The sequence below is a fragment of the Neovison vison genome, chromosome 4, assembly GCF_020171115.1.
Source record: "Neovison vison isolate M4711 chromosome 4, ASM_NN_V1, whole genome shotgun sequence".
NCBI lineage: Eukaryota > Metazoa > Chordata > Mammalia > Carnivora > Mustelidae > Neogale > Neogale vison.
This window is the reverse complement of record NC_058094.1, coordinates 69,673,272-69,690,957: the sequence shown is the minus strand read 5'-3', so window position 1 is coordinate 69,690,957 and position 17,686 is coordinate 69,673,272. Positions and strand designations below refer to the sequence as shown.

The window sequence follows — 17,686 nt, the reverse complement described above, 5'->3', positions numbered from 1 at the left end:
TCCTGAACAAAGTACTAGCAAACAGAATTTAGTATGTTAAAAGGGTCATACACCATGATCAAATGGGATTTATTCCAGGGATGCAAGGATGATTTGACATCTGCAAATCAATGTGATATACCACATTAATAAAACAAGGATAAAAATGTATGTAACAGATGCAGGAAAAAGAAACACTTGACAAAATTTGATGGCCATTTGTGATAAAAACAAAGTGGGTGTAGAGGGAACGTACCTGAACGTATGACTGACTCACAGATAACATCATCCTCAATGTTGAAAAGTTTAAGCTTATTCCTCTAAGATCAAGATAGGGATACCCACTCTCACCACTCTTATTCAATATAGTATTGGGAAGTCTAGCCATAGCAATCAGGAAAAAAAAAAAAAGGCATCCAAACAGAAAAGTAGTAAAACTCACTATTTGCAGTTGACATACTATATATAAAAAACTCTAAAAGGGTCTACCAAAACACCATCATAACTAGAAATGAATTGAGTTATGAAATTTTAGACAGGGGCACCTGGGTTGCTCAGTTGGTTAAGCATCCACCTTTTGATTTTGGCTTGATCATGATCTCAGGTTTGGGACTGAGCCTCTTGTTGGGCTCCATGCTCAGCAGGGAGTCTGCTTGAGATTCTCCCTCTGTCTCTCACCCCTGAAATAAATCTTTTTAAAAACTATACAAAATTAACCTACAGAAATTAGTTGTAGTTCTATATACTAATAAGGACCTATTAGAAAAAAAGTTGAGAAAATAATCCCATGTATAACTGCATTAAAAAGAAGAAGATACTTGGGAATAATTTTTTTTTAATATTTTATTTATTTGACAGAGATCACAAGTAGACAGAGAGGCAGGCAGAGAGAGAGAGGGAAGCAGGCTCCCTGCCGAGCAGAGAGCTCGATGCGGGACTCGATCCCAGTACCCTGAGATCATGACCTGAGCCGAAGGCTGCAGCTTAACCCACTGAGCCACCCAGGCGTCCCTTGGGAATAAATTTAACTAAGGAAGTGACACCTATACTGTGAAAATTATAAGATAACTGATGAAAGAAACTGAAGATGACACATACCATGCTCATGGACTGGAAGACTTGGTATTGTTAAAATGCTCAGACTACCCAAAGCAACCTACAGGTTCAGTGCAATCCCTATCAAAGTGCCAACAGCATTTTTTTTTTTTTTAAAGCAGAACTAGAACAAATAATCCTAAGATTTGTATGGAATCACAAAAGACCTTCCAATAGCCAAAGCAGTCTTGAGAAAGAACAAAGCTTGGAGGCACTGTGCCGATTTCAAAAGCTATTACAAAACTCTAGTAATTAAAACAGTATGATACTGGCATAAAAACAGACCTATAGATTAATGAAACAGAATAAAGAGCTCAGAAATAAAGCCAGGCATATATGGTCAATCAATCTATGACAAAGGAGCCAAGGATGTACAGTGTCTTCATAAGTGGTATTGGGAAAACTGGTTCACTTATACCGTATACAAAAATTCAAATGGATTAAAGACTTGAATATGAGGCCTAAAACCATAATCTCCTAGAAGATACCACAGGCAATAGGTCTTTGACATTGGTCTTAGAAATAGGCTTTTTGGATTAGTCTCCTTAGGCGGGGGCAATAAAAGCTATAATAACAAACAGGATCATATCAAACTAAAGGGTTGTACACAGCAAAGGAAACCCATCAACAAAATGTGAAGGCAGCCACTTAGTGGGAGTTGTTACTTACAGACTGTACATCTGATAAGGGGTTACTATCCAAAACAAAGAATTATACAACTTCTATCAAAAAACCAAATAACCTGATTAAAAAAAGGGGCAGAGGACTTGGATATTTTTCCAGAGAAGACATACAGATGGCCAAGAGGTGCATGAAATGATGTTCGTCGTCATCAGTCAAATTGAAACTACAGTGTCACTTCATACCATCAGACTGACCAGCATCAACAAGTGTTGGTGAAGATGTGGAGAATGTATATTAGAATCAAATTTGAAGGTTAAATGATTTTGCCAGTCATGTTAAAAAAAAATTCAAGAATTACTAGAAATGGTGTCATTTTCATCATTAACCAAACTAAAACCATTCTCCTAAACCACACCCTAATATTTTGCACCTACTTTGTGTAATACAGAAACTGCAATATAGAATGCTTTTCACACATCATTTTGCCACCCAAACATTTTTGAGAACAGAGACCAGGGTTTTGTCATTTTTAATACCTTTATTACATCGAGTGCCATGCTCTCTGCACACAACAGGAACCCAGGTGTTGCTGACCACATGATTCACCACAGACAGACTAGTTTTGATATAATTGTTCAATATTAGACTGATGGCTAAAGAGGAAAGACATCAATACCAAATTAGTTTGTTCAACAAACATTTATTAATGGCCCAATTTACGCTAGCCCTGTGCCAAGCACAAGAGACTAGAAGGTGAGTGAGACCTGCTGTGTGCTCCCCGTCAACTCACCTCCAAGTAGTGGTCATTCTACCTACAGACCTTGGACACTTGGGGGCTTTCCAAAAGACACAGGTCTGCAGATCCTTAGCAAGCAAGGAATGGTTCAGATGAACTCTTGCATTTTTATTTAAAAACATTAGTGAATGCGTATTAGCTGTCTGTCACTCTATGTTTTCTCAAGCAGGAGATACTGATTGGGAGAGGATTTAGTATTTATACAGTAAAAAAAGTTCACATGAAAACATCGTAAACCTCTGATGCGAAAGTTAGAGAGTTTTAAGAAAACTTAAAGCTTAAAGAGCCAGGAAAGCATTTTGGAAAAAGAAATCAATATAGGAATCTTCAAAGAATTACTAGCACCTCTAACCTGTACCTCAGGTACAAATATATTTCCCAGGTTTGCAAAGGACATAAAATATTTGCTTCTTTTATACAAAGAGGATCATTATAAACCATCGCATTTACAGAATACAAATACTGACCATGTACCATATTATTTTTCGTTAAGCTAAGGCTTGTGCCAAAATTTCCTCTCCATGAACCTCTACCCCCAGAACAGAGGAGATGCCCCCCACCCCCACTACTGAAGTATTGGGCCTAGAGACCCAAAAGGCTGCTACACGCTCAACAATTCTTTGAAGTCTCCCGTTTTAAAAATTCATGTGAATTTTAATTCTGTTCCATAACATTTACTTAAGTCTAATCTTCTAAATTATTGAACTGTTTCTTCAAATTTCTTCTAGAAAATCAACGTTCAAGGAATATAGGTTATATTTAAGGAGTAGGGCTGTAGACTGTGACCTCCACGTACATGTAACAAAACATGATTTTTCAGTGGGTTTATGATATGCGTAGGCAGGAAATGGGAGCAATACTGAGGTGTCTCTCCCAAGAATGGAAAAAGAAGAAAATCCTTTGACTATCAAACAGTAAGAAACACAAAATGGATCAGGATAGAAGCAATCATACGCCTGCAGATGGAGCCCGGGCAGGCCCAACAGAAACAAAGCCGAAGGTACTGACAGATCTACTGGGTGTGCCAATCAGAAGCTGATGTGGAGAAGCAACTACTGGCAGAGAATCTCTAGCATCATCCGGGGGAAGAGTGTACCCTGGTCGACACACATGGATATCAGCAGGTATCCCCATAGGGAGATGGATGCATGAGGCAACTTGCTTCCCTTGCTCAGAATCCATGCTCACCAAGTAACCGCTGATCATAATTTGACTTCCCAAGAAGGTTTGCCTAAAGGGAGAGAATGATTGATAGTTATATTTCCATTGTAAATTGAAAAAAAAATACTTTTAAGTAAAATATCAGTTACTGTGAGTTTGGTTAATGTGTTTCCTGAGAAAGTTCCACTTTCCATGTGCTGACATACTAGGTCTGTAAAGATCTTCTCAGAGCCTGTGAAGATCTCATCAGACTCTAGATGCATCAGATTTGCCAGGGTGGTGCCGCCTTAACTGGCCATTGACCTGCCCCAGCTACAGTCCACTCGACTACCGTCAGACTTCTGTACCCGTGTTGTCCAATATGGTAGCCATTAGCCACATGTGGATATTGAGCCCTTGAAATGTGGCTAGTCTGACCTGAGATGTGCTGTAAGTGTAAAATACACACCAGATTCCAAAGACTTTGTATCCCCAAAAAGAATGTAAAACATCTCAACAATTGTTTTTTCTAAGATGATGACTATCTATTGAATTGATAAAATGTTTTGGATATATTGCAATAAATGTTAATAAAATAATTCCATCTGTTTCTTTTTCCTTCTTAAAATGTGGCTAGTAGAAAAATTGATAATTCACTTACATGGCTCACATCATATTCCTATTGGACATCACTCTTCTCTGCAAATAATGACAGTATGTTTGATTTTAAAGTTTGTACTATATCCTTTCTAATGAATTGGACTGGGGAAGACACTGGAGAGGCCCTGTGGTGCCTGTCTTACACTGGTACCAGTCAAAGCAAGGCCAATATAACTAGTATTTAAGTCCTTCCAAGAGGTGCTGATGTCTTAGGCAATTCCCAACTGTGGGAACAGTAAGGCTGTGGAGTCAAGAGGATGGCCTCAAAGCTGACTTGTACCTTGTATCAGTCCGAACTCTGAGCCAACTACCTAACTGGGGCCACTCGCTCCCGCACGAGCTGCGGATGATGGCACAGAACCCCAGAGGACTGCGCCTGCACCTAGCTCTGCCTAAATAAACCGTGGAAGAGTGACTGCTAGCACAAGAAGCGGAATCTTTGCTTTCTAATAATTTAGCATCATGATTTCCAAAAGACTGAGTTGGAAGTTAAATATCAAAGATAAATATGTGAAAAGATAGGTTTTTATTCATCAAAAGTTAACAGCAACAGGCACATATTAAAATGAGTATGGCAAAGCCTTTTACAAATGGCTTTACACTCAAGCTTTCTCCCAAGAAAATGGCTGTTGCAACAAACTGTAAACATAATCGATAAACAGTCTTTTACAGTAACAAGGGAAATACAGTTGAACTAAAAGAAAGCACCGGTTTCTCTTAAAACTAGATTACAGTTGTGCTTACTATACATAAAACAATTTAAAACAAATTACAAAAGTGGAATGTTTGAAGTTTAAAATTAGTCCTTAGATTTTGTCCTAGAAAACATCTGTTCACATCAAAAGGCCCATCAAAGGGTAACGTTTCATCAAAGGGAGGGACAAGAAAACAATGCACTTTTTTCAAATCAAAACAAGAAGTTTGGTCACTTAGCTTTGTGCATAGTTTAAGGCAACTGGAGCAGTCTGGTACAGCTCACCTACCTTCCCCTCCCCCGGTGTGGCTGCGCATTGTGTCACATTCTAAAATAATAAATAATTTCCCACGTGGATAAATATAACACATGCACAGTCACACATGCACAGACATGCACGCAAACATACATCCACACATTCACACACAACATACCTCTCACTCACTGCAGCGAAAGGGACTTTAGTACCCTTGCTCTGAAGGACATACTTCCCCATCCCACTTTATTTCAGATTGGCAAATACCCTGAGCTGATTATGGTGTTTTAAACATTCCACCTTTTTCTTGCATGTGCAGGTCAAGTGTACAGTAGTGAAAACAACATGCAATGTCTTCACTGCAGAATCATAATACAGCTAGGACATTGGTGTTCTTCCCCTCCCGCCCCAAATGAAAAACTAATAGTTAAAAAAAATTGCATTGCCAAACAGCACTGGAGGGAAAGCTTGGCGGTACTCTATGATAAATGCTCAGTTTCCAGTGCGCAAAATAAAACTATAGCAAATGGGAGGCTTTGGTGGCATCCAAAGAAGAAAAAAGGCAAACCAGGGGGAAAGAGCTGCAGTTTCAGTTTGATCTTTAAAATTCTTAGTGGTTCCTTCACAATCATGCTCCAAGGCAATTTAGAACCAATATTTCAGAGTTGATTTGTAAACATCGAGTCTCGCAGGAGGCAGCAGAGGCTGGGCACTTCACATTTCCATTTTCTCAGAACTTAGTGGAAGGTACAGGTACACAAAGTTGCATCAGACTGGTTAAATTCCAAGAGATTTCTGCTGAAAGATAGAGTTCAAGTTTCGTGGTTCGAGGAATAAATGCTTTGAAAGACTCATGGCACACCGGAAAACTTCCTCTGTTACTCCTTTCCAACGGGCTCCTGCTGGGCTTTGCATATTCAAGGTTTCACACGAAAGCCAAATGCATATTGCTATGTGTTCAGGTCTTATAATTAAAAAGTGGGGTCACATGATCCGAGAGACGACACCTTGGGAATAACGCTGGCCTCGTTCCTTCGGAAACCTTGGCAGCCAAGAGAACGTCCTCTCACCTCGAGACCCCATTTCACATTTCTGAAAACCTGCAGGAGGCAGTCTGTCCCACTGCTTCTGGGGGCTATGATAACCGATTTTCCTGAGGTAATAACTGTGAGTTCAACTCCTCGAACGCAGTGTCCGTGTCCTCACTGGTGGACTGTTCTCTCTGCAGCCCCTTCCAGCTGGCTTTGTTCAGCCCCATATGTCCGAGCATCGTCTGCGAGAGCCTGGTATTGGAAAACCGGGCCCATTCTGTGAAGAGAGGCTCCACTAGATAAGTCATGAAACCTTGAGAAAAATAAGAGAAAAAGGGCATTAACATATATTCTGAAACTTTATCTTCAGAACATCTATCCAGCGTTTATTCTCTTAAGTCCGTAAGGACATCACCTAAGTTTTCAGCAGGGATGTGTGTGTGTAAGTTGACCTAACTTCTCTGAAGAACTATTGAGTAACTCAATGGGACTTAATGTAAAGGTGAACTGACAAACACATCCAATCTTTTCGGACGATTCCTCTCCACTGGTCAAACATATCCTATCTGCGCAAACACTCAATGGCCCTCTCAGCTCTGCAGAAAGCAGGACACACCGTTCCCACTGAGACAGCTGGAAGCGACGAGGGGTCTTTTCCAAAGGCCTCTGGGTGATGAGGTGGGAACTGAAGCAGCACAGTCTTCCACACCTGGTCATGCTTACAACTGGCCACTTTATTTGAGTCAGAATTTATAGAGCCAAAACTCATGACAAAATGCAAATTCTAGGGACGCCTGGGTGGCTCAGTTGGTTGGACGACTGCCTTCGGCTCAGGGCGTGATCCTGGAGTCCCGGGATCGAGTCCCGCATCAGGCTCCCAGCTCCATGGGGAGTCTGCTTCTCTCTCTGACCTTCTCCTCACTCATGCTCTCTCTCACTGTCTCTCTCTCTCAAATAAATAAAATCTTTTTAAAAAAAAAATGCAAATTCTATCATTGGTACGTTCACTGTGCTTAACTTTTCTTCACCTCCAGAACTACTACTTTTTGGCAAAAGACCATGTGGACCACAGACAACATAGGGTACATTTAGGCAACAAAGAAATCTGGAGTTAAAGCAATCAGCACCTGACTTTTCATTAGAAAACTGTATAAATTGTGGTATCTGAACTAGTAGTTACTATTGGAAATAAGGCTTTCTTCTATTTCTTCCATTCCCTCCACACATATTAACTGAGAACCGACTATCTGCCAGGCACTATTCTAGGGTGGCCAGGAAGATAGCAATGAATAGATATGCCCTCAAGAAGTTGTGTTCTGGTTGAAGAGAGAAAACAGAGAAATGTCATCACTGGTCAAAGCAGCACTGTTCTGGGAGCCATCCTCACACCACAGTGCCAAGCTGAACTGTCACCCAACGCCCTGTCTTTTCAAGGTGCCAGAGTGAAGTCATGAGCAGCTGGAGTTTTATACCCAAATGAGATCGACCCATTATTCCAATTGGTTGAGAGCTTCTGGATCTTGCCTGTAACACCCAACAATCCAGAAGTATTACTTCAGGCTCTAGGTTAACCTCATTCTTTTAGCTCTTAAGTACCTGGTGAAAATGAATGGCCGGGGTCCTGGACACAGACAGCCACGCAGCGCCCTCTCCGAAGGTGGGGCGCCATTCGTCAGCTGCCCGGGAACCCACTTACTGTTCTAGCCCACAGGCCTCTCTCCCCTCCACACACACCACAGGACACCATGCCAAATGCCTTACTTACCCAGGACATAATCTTTTCTTGTTTAACAAACTATAATTCCTATTAGAGAAGGAAACTGGATTAAACATGACTTCTACTTACTGACCCTGTGCTGGCTCTGAGTAATCACAGTATTTACAGTTCCATGATTTACCCTAGAAATAGAACTTTCAATCCCTGTTTTACCTGGGATTTGATGTCAAAAAACCAGTATCTGTTAACTGTACAAGTTGGGCAAACTACCTGAAAAGGAGGCTACTGGTGGTACTTTTGTTGTAGGGTGGTTGTGAGGAGTCAGCCGATGTCAACTTTTACTGTCATTTTCTGTGAAATCTTTGTCTCTCAGATAACCTTACCCAGAACTGTCGTGACAACAGAGACAAGATCTATAGATGGAAATGAAGAGTTTAAGGGATCCAGCTTCTCTTTCCTTTTAAAAATTGCTATTTTAAAAAACCTCATTGTAAGTTTCCTCATTAACCGAGGGGGTCATTTACTTAGGCAAAAGAATGTGAAGGGTAGCTACGGAGACTCTGCTACCCACTTTCCTCTCTTCGATTCAATCCCCTTTGCCCATGTTTCACCCATTCTTTGGCTTTTGAAGATTTATCTACTTGAGACACAACAGATCTGCTGCTTAACTGTCTTTTCATCCTCCCCAAAGAAAACATCGCCCTCGGTAAAGTTCCTCAGGCTTCCTGGCTGCCTGAGATCTCTGGGCACCCCAGCACCCCCACACCATTCCCAAAGGCCTGCGCCCCACTATCCTGGGCATGGCTCTTCATCTTCCCTACCTCTCCCTCTGCGGTCAAGTCCTTTCCTACGGTACACTGTCTTCCATGTGACCATCCTCTGTGGTTACAATGTGAGCATTAGATTTCTGAATTTCTCACCCTACAGCACAGCCCTCTTTTCAAATTATTATGGTGCAGAAGCACGCTATCGTCTGAGTTTCTAGAAACTTTCTCTTTCTGAAATTTGTGTACACACTTTTTTATGTTCACCAATGCTCCAAGACCCTACTCAACACCAACTACCAAGATTATACTCATCCCTCAATACCTAGCTGACCTGCCTCCCTGCACACTGTCCTCCTACTTTACACTCAAAACCCCACCGGCCACTCCCTGCTCTTGCACAGGCTGTCCAAACTGCAGTCACAGCCCATCTCCCTGTGTTTTCCATGACAGCTACGCTTCAAGTAAGGTTCTCAAGTGCCCCCTGCCTTCAGGGGGCATGGCCGCCCCTCAGGAACACATCCCCAAGGGCAAGGGCCAGGGAACCAGGAGAGACATGGATCCTGGGCTCTGGATATCTGGAAAAGGGGTGACTCTGCCTGCAGACAGTGGAAAGCAGTTTCTGGGGGAGGCGGCTCTTCCAGAAAAATGAGTCCAGCAGGCAGGTGGGAAGGATGGCGAGGCGGAAAGAGTGAAGGGGTGTCACAGATTTGGGGAAAGGGCCGAGTCCCAAGCTGCTGTGGGTGTGTGAGGGGTGGATGCTGCGGAGCAGAGGCCCCGTGCAGGAAGCTGAAGAACAAGCCAAAAGCAGAGTGAAAAGAGACAAGGAAGCAGTAGTGGAAACTGATCTTCACGTTATGGTCCTGCTCACTCAGGGTCCTCTTTCTCACTGGCAACGCCAGACTCGTGCAAAAGAAGCTTCCACATGGGCAAACCATGTATTCTTTCAGTGTCAGAACAGACACAAAGCTACTGCTACCTGTTTTGCAAAAATCATGGTTTGGGGGACCTAAGATCAAATGAGAGCAAATTATGAAAGCCAAAAATGGAAAAAACTGGTATAATTTCTTCAATTAAAAAAACAGAAATGAGTACAATTTTAATGTTATATATTTCAGGTGTGCATCTCTTCTTGACAAAACTAAAGTCAGCAGCACTTTTCTAAGCAGTTATAGCTAAATAAGTAGAGTTACCGATCTGGATGTTGGCAACAGATTCAGTCTGACGATCACAAAGTGGACTCACACCCAAGTGATACTTCTTTTCTATATCTCCTGAAATTAAAAAAAAAAAAAGAATTATTAATGTGGAACATACCTATTGCTTAAGTATATAATTAGAGTCCTCATCTTACCTGTAAATTCCTTAGGAAAAACGATATACTTAATCCTCCTGAGAGGATGGCTTCTAACTTAGCTCTTTTTTTAATTTTTAAGTTATTCACAGATAGAAAAAGTTGCCAAGCTGATATCCTATTTTAAATGGAGGAGATGAAAAACTTCACGAGGTGTTACCCTAAGACTGTAATTCTGTCAGCATTTTAATTTAAAACTTAGATTTCTAAAAGGAAGGGGCTTGAAATGAAGATCCTTGGTTCCTGGCTTTCAATTACTAAAAATATCCTGCCGTTCATAGAGCCATACCTTCCTCACAGGGCAAAGATGGAACAAAGGAAATCTTTCTGTACAGCAAAATTTCCAACCTGATCTACATCTGTTTACAAATCCATACATATATACATATCTGATCATTTCAAAAGTGAACTGTTTATTTCCAAAATAGGTGTTCAATTGTTACATTATTTATTCTATGTATATCTACTGTGAATTATCACTAAAAATAGCAAGCATCTCTTGCTGGACTCCTGTAAATGTCTGGGTTAGTTTATCCACATGATGCTAAAAATGGAACTGAACAGACTACTTATCACTCAAAACTGTAACTTGCCTTGATGGAAGAATTCCTCTGTTACTTTCTCACTCCACTGCTTGCTTAATTCCCAGGTCCGACATGGGTTACAAATATCAGCACATTTCAAAGCCATCTAGCAAGCAAAATATTAAAAGTCTTTTAAGGAAAAAGTAAAATTTCAATTGTACTAAGCTTCAACATACTCATAATCTAATTGTGGTAAAAACAACATCTTAATAAAAGTATAGCAACAGAAAATTCATTGTCCTTTATCTTTAAGTTCATGATGCTGTTAGGGCTTTCAGTTATTTCTGCAGGAATGTGGAAGGACTGCTCATCTAACTACACATGCTTACTAATACCCAAGAGCCATGTGGAAGGACTGGACTAAACATAAAGCTACAAGTAAATCACGTGATTCTCTCTCATTTGTAGATGCAAGAATTGATTCGGATCCCGCTGCAGCTCAGCACCCTAATATCACAAAAAAACACTTTTGTTAGAAATCCCAAATATGAAAACTACAAAAGCAATGATGCTTTCCAAATGAGGAGATTCACCTTCTGGAAAGTGTTTCAGTAATGGAAGGAGACTCCACAGCTTTCCCTCAAGATCTGACCACTCTGAAAGCTACCCCAGAAGAATTCATTTTTATTCTATGTGATTTAGCCCAGAAAGACAATCTTTCCCAGCCCCATTTTACCTGTAAAACCAAATGCCTATGCCTGGTATCTTCTAGTTGTAAGTCACCTCTGTCCAAATGGGACCTAAACAATGACAGATACTCATTTTGGCGACTGATGTCTGTGGCTAGTATCAAAGCACCTATCTGAGTCTCCATTTGTTGCCTGCAATTAGAGAAATATAAAGAGAAAATACAAGACTTTCAATTAAATAGTTACTCCTTGATTTTTTTTCTTAAACTTAATATTCTAATTGCCATTCAACTTTTAACCTATCACAAAACATGAATTTTAAAAAATGCATTAAAGAAAACACACTAAAATAATGAAAACTAAAACCAAAGGAGCTTAAAGGAAAATATCAATATGCATACATTCCAAAAAGATTTATTTTGCCAGCCACAGAGGAATTAATTGCCTTGAAAAAAATCTACATATGGTATGTTATTTGAGAAAATTCTTTGCTGGGATGTGCGGAGGGTAAACAACTCTGGTCTATTTTTTGGTGTCTGACATCTGAAAGCCAGAAGGTTGGTTCAAATGGAGAAAGAACAGCCCATTCAACAACTAATTCCTGTAGGTATTTTGACAAAGATGCCCAGTTACACACTGATAAAATCCCACCAAATAATCTGATAAAGTTTAGATAAAATTACAATTCAGTTCTTGAATTGTAATTCAAGAATCAAAGTTATCTGAATGAAATCCAACTTTTCTGGAAAGGAAAAGGTAACATGTTAACACAAATACATTATATCATTTTTTAAAATGTCACAAGTCAAATAACAAGAGAAAAAAACCTAAAACAAACAAACAAACAAACAAACAATAAAACCCTGCCTTTTTCCCCCTCAATGGGCCATAGCAAATATTACCTATGTATAAAGATCAGTAAAGAGCTGTCATCAGATTAAAAGGCTCACAATACTGGATATTAAGTAAAACAAACCCTAAATAAAGGAAACATGAAAGAATGCTATTATGCAGTGTTCCTTATTTTCAGTTTTTAATCAACAGAGTTAATCATCAAATGTAAAGTATGACAAAAAGGGAATAAAGCAAACATTTTAATCTGCCTTAATCAAGAAAAAGATAATTTATAAAAACAATGGTTTACACAATTATTATATTTGTACTACAGCAAGAAACAATTTTACTTACCAGAAGTACTGTCAAAACTCCAAATGGTATCCGTGAATAAAGATTTAAAAAAATAAAAAATAAAGTCCAGCTTTTTTCTTGTGGTCATTACACAAGATAGTTAAGTTTTAAAATGAAGTTGTTTTAAATTATGAAAGGGAAAAAGGAAAGAATTATGATAGTAACTTAGATTTTCGTACCCAAACATATATTTATGCCTCACCTTGTTTTCTAGAGTTAGATGGTTTATACCCATTTACGTGGTTTTCTTAAGTGTATTGTCTCTCAGTGAGGCATTAGTAAAGTTTTCCTCTGTGGATCAATGGTAAGAGATTTTGTCAACTACCATCATATTGGGCTCATTTGCGCTGTTGCTTTTTATCAGGCTTTCAAATGGCCTTCTTAACATCAAATGGCCTTTACTTAAAAAATTAGGGATTGGGTGGCTCAGTTGGTTAAGTGGCTGCCTTCGGCTCAGGTCATGATCCCAGCGTCCTGGGATCGAGTCCCACATCGGGCTCCTTGCTTGGCAGGGAGCCTGCTTCTCCCTCTGCCTGCCACTCTGTCTGCCTGTGCTCGCTCACTCTCTCTCTCTGACAAATAAATAAATAAAATCTTAAAAAAAAAAAAATCAGTATTTCCTTCCTTCCATCCCTATTTTATCCTATAGCTCCAGAAGTCACTCCAGGACTAAGCTAACAAACTAAAAGCATTCGTTTTATTTGTTATCCATTTTGAAAACTTCCTGAAACTTATTTGAACGCGTGTATTTTAAAATCTTTTTTTTTTTTTTAAAGATTTTATTTATTTATTTGACAGAGAGAAATCACAAGTAGATGGAGAGGCAGGCAGAGAGAGAGAGAGAAACAGGCTCCCCGCTGAGCAGAGAGCCCGATGCGGGACTCGATCCCAGGACCCTGAGATCATGACCTGAGCCGAAGGCAGCGGCTTAACCCACTGAGCCACCCAGGTGCCCCTGAACGCGTGTATTTATTATACAGAACGATTAATTTCTTTACACCTAGAACGTAAGGTTTTATTATAATGAGTGTAACATGGAAATATGTAATACTATTTACATCAATAAGTAGTAAACTATGACTGAGCCATTGTGTGTGTCGAGTGAATTTTATAATCCTCAAATCCAGAGTGCGCCATAAAAATTCACCAAAAAAATTACTTTCTATACGTAGAATGTTTAAATTACTATAATTTCGATGTAAATTTGTAAAATAACTTAGTCATTAAATTTAACAAAAACTGCAAACTGTGAAACACCTGAATAAATTTTTAAAACTTTGTAAAAATTGTTTTGCCAGCTTAATCTCCATAGTTGTCTTAATCCAGCCTACCTGCTTTCTGATGGCATATGTGAGAATAAACCAGATTCTCTCAATAATCCCACTGCAGATCTCCAGTGGTGATTTTCCAGTACTGAGGTATTCTACAAAAAAAAAAAAAAAGGCATATCTAAGTTATTTAATGGTAAGCCTCTTCCTGAACATAAAGAATTCTTGATAGGTAATATTAATCTGGTTAAAATTCCAACATTCGTAGACACTGTTTATGACTTCGACTCCATTAAAACATTTTCTAGAATGCAAGAATATTAAGTTCCATGATAAAATTGTACTAACCTTGTACAGAGTGGCCAAGTAATGGTTAGTTTTAATAAGGAAAGGTTGATTAACACCCGGATGATCCAGATCGTGAGTGGCAGCCGCAATTAAGCTCAGCAAGACATCCCAAGGGGTTACAGAACTGGCAAGCTGAAGTGTGACAAGAGAATTCGTTACAGACGTGTCTGAAATAAACAACCTGACCCGTGGGCATGGCTGTGGGCATCTTATGAACAAGTAACTTATTAAGCAATATGCAGAGATATCATAGTCTTAGGATAACTAAAACAGAGGGAAAGCTGCAAAAGAACAGGCAGGCACTATCCCGGAAGAATACAGTAGTCCAGAATAAGACTTAACTTAAAAAATTAATGTGTCCTTACACAGGACAGCAAATGATCTCAGGTAGATTCAAAAGTTGACCATTAAAAAGAGAAACATGGGGCGCCTGGGTGGCTCAGTGGGTTAAGCCACTGCCTTCGGCTCAGGTCATGATCTCAGGGTCTCTCTGCTCAGCGGGGAGCCTGCTTCCCTCTCTCTCTCTCTCTGCCTGCCTCTCCGTCTACTTGTGATTTCTGTCAAATAAATAAATAAAATCTTAAAAAAAAAAAAAAAGAAACATGAGGAGGAGCAACTGAATTTTTAAACGTTCTATGAAGGGAAAGTAAGTTCTAAGTTGAAAACAAATCCATATAAAAAAAATTGTTTTGAATAAAAATGTAACACTTCAGCTTGTAAAAAAAATTTCATCAGAAAGAAAACTATGAGCTTCATAACAAAGACAGAGAAGTCAATGACATTAATACAGTTTTTTTTTTTTCTAAAGTGCATTAAAACCAAAAGCCAATGTTCTTTCCATTCCTGTGACTGTATCTGGTGATGCCGACAGAGCCGAGTCAGGTGAAGTCTTAAGAAACTGCAAATCGTCTGCCGTCTGTGAGCAAGGCTTCACCTGTATCCGCAAAGCTATCAGCAGGGCCCTTCACCAAACAGAACACTCGTAACAGTGAGTTTTCCTGTGTTCAATAAAAACCCTCCCCATTTTTACTGTTGCTATTAAATGTTAATAGGCTCACCTGGAACAAAATTGTAATCTACAGAAGTGCAGATACGAAAACATAAAAAGGAAACACTAAACTTAGAGCTGAGGCAAGTGCAGAGAGGGAACTTTTACCCCTTACTTTCTAGCAATTTTGGGGGGCTTTGAATATTTCTTTTTTCACTTTGAGTACAGGAATTAGCTCTTACACAGAAATCATACATAACAACTGAAAGCAGGTTTCTTACTAAATACTATACCTAGGCCTTTCTATTTATGCTTTCCTCTACGCCTGGATCTTTGTACGCTGACTCCCCCTCAAGTTTTCCCTTTCAGCTTCGGTGTTTTCTGACAACTCTACTTAAAGCCATAAATGCTTGCCATCCAGTGGTCACTCTCCAGTACACTCCTCTCTTTCACTTTCTCCATGGCAGCAATTACTAAAATACATGTCAACATTTTGAAGATACTTACTTATTTTTCAGAGAGTGAGAGAGAAAGAGCATGAGCAGGGGGAGTGGCAGGCAGAAAGAGAAGCAAGTTCCCTGCTGGGCAGGAAGCTCAATGTGGGACTCGATCCCAGGACCCCAGGATCATGACCTGAGCCAAAGGCAGACACTTAACTGACTGAGCCACCCAGACGTCCCATAGCTCAACATTTACTTATCTGTTTAATGACTGCTTCCCTCACTGGGACCTATCCTGTCCTGTTTACCACTGGATTCCTAGCACCAGGAAAATGTACTCAATTAATGAACGAAAGCACCTGAAAACACGGAGCCACATGAAAGCCTGGAAAATAAAAAAGATATAATCTTAAATTTAAAAAAATGCACTTTCAAAACTTTGAGTGATTCTCTTTTAAAATGTAAACTATAATAAAGGAGAAGGGAATTTTTGCATCTGAGGGCTCAGTGATTTTATCTATCTCCTTCAGTGAAGCTCTGGCTAAGTTCATTGAGTATGCCAACGATGAAAAGTTTTTATATAAAAGAATTATCAGAGCTACCCAGGCAAAAAAAAAGGTTTAAAAATTTGTATTGCCAGAGCTGTGTGGTTAAGACTGTCCTTACTCACTTTTATCCACAATCTTCCCATCCTGCATGTTCTCTCGTAACGCCCACTGCCTGGCGTCAACATTAACTTCTGTCCCCTGGATTCCAGGCATCACCCTGGATTGGGTGCGGCCAGCGGAAGACAGGAGGGGAGAAGCCTTCACAGACATGTTCCCTAGGTTATTTAACTTTCTGTGACTCACAGAACAGGACACTTAACCTTCATCATTCTATTTACCATTCCATTTACGGTACGGTGATTACTTACTAAGTAATTTCTCCCAAAGAATTCTCAAATAGAGGCTTCAGTCTTGGCCCAGAGATTTTCTAAAGTTCGATTAAAAAACTGGGGCATCTGGGAATATACATTTGTCAAAACTCTACCCATGATCTCTGACAAATAAATAAAATCTTTTTTTAAATTTTTTTTAAAAGATTTTATTTATTTATTTGTCAGAGAGAGAGGAGCGAGAGTGAGGACAGGCAGACAGAGAGGTAGGCAGAGGCAGAGGGAGAAGCAGGCTCCCTGCCAAGCAAGAAGCCCGATGTGGGACTCGATCCCAGGACGCTGGGATCATGACCTGAGCTGAAGGCAGCTGCTTAACCAACTGCGCCACCCAGGCGTCCCTTTTTTTTTTTTTTTTAAGATTTTATTTATTTATTTGACAGACAGAGATCAGAACTAGGCAGAGAAGCAGGCAGAGGGAGAGGAGGAAGCAGGCTCCCCGCTGAGCAGAGAGCCCTATGCGGGGCTCGATCCCAGAGCCCTATGCGGGGCTCGATCCCAGGATCATGACCTGAGCCGAAGGGAGAGGCTTTAACCCACTGAGCCACCCAGGGGCCCCCCACTTTTTTTAAAGATTTTATTTCAAATAAATAAAATCTTAAACAATAACAACAACAACAAAAGGACACCTGGGTGACTCAGGTCATAACCTCAGAGTCCTGTGATCGAGCCCCACATTGGGCTCCCTGCTCAGTGGGGAGCCTGCTTTTCCCTCTGTCTGCTGCTCCCCCCGCTTGTGCTGTCTCTCTCTGGCAAATAAAGAAATAAATCTTAAAAAAAAAAAAAAAAAACCAAAACTGTATCCGTGAAATGTATACATTTTACTATTGCATATAAATGATATCACAATAACGTTGCTTTTTAAAAGAAGTTGTGATGTGGGGCACCTGGGTGGCTCAGCTGGTTAAGTGCCTGACTCCTGATTTCAGCTTAGGTCATGATCTTAGGGTTGTTCGATTGAGGCCTGAATCAGGCTCCACACTTAGTGGGTAGTCTACTTGGGATACTCTCTCCCTCTTCTTTGCCCCCTGCCCCTCCCCCCCAACAGGCATGCATGTGCACTCACTCTAAAATAAATGAATCTTTAAAAAAGTCATGATGAGGGGCACCTGGGTGGCTCGGTCATTAAGCATCTGCCTTCGGCTCAGGTCATGATCCCAGGGTCCTGGGATTGAGCCCTGAATCGGGCTCTCTGAA

At 40.2% G+C, this 17,686-nt stretch overlaps 1 protein-coding gene across 1 annotated transcript in view; it reads right to left on the bottom strand.

Annotated features, from left to right (window-relative positions):
* Positions 1 to 4,801: 4,801 nt before the first annotated feature.
* PDE7A (phosphodiesterase 7A) overlaps positions 4,802 to 17,686 on the bottom strand; it is a 116,865-nt gene continuing 103,980 nt past the window's right edge. Inside the window, exons 8-13 of the mRNA XM_044245524.1 lie at positions 14,128 to 14,259; positions 13,843 to 13,934; positions 11,371 to 11,515; positions 10,704 to 10,800; positions 9,950 to 10,030; positions 4,802 to 6,588 (exon numbers count right to left, since the gene is read on the bottom strand). Coding sequence (XP_044101459.1) covers positions 6,380 to 6,588; positions 9,950 to 10,030; positions 10,704 to 10,800; positions 11,371 to 11,515; positions 13,843 to 13,934; positions 14,128 to 14,259 — 756 coding nt within the window. The 3' untranslated portion in view covers positions 4,802 to 6,379. The remainder of the gene's footprint in view (positions 6,589 to 9,949; positions 10,031 to 10,703; positions 10,801 to 11,370; positions 11,516 to 13,842; positions 13,935 to 14,127; positions 14,260 to 17,686) is intronic.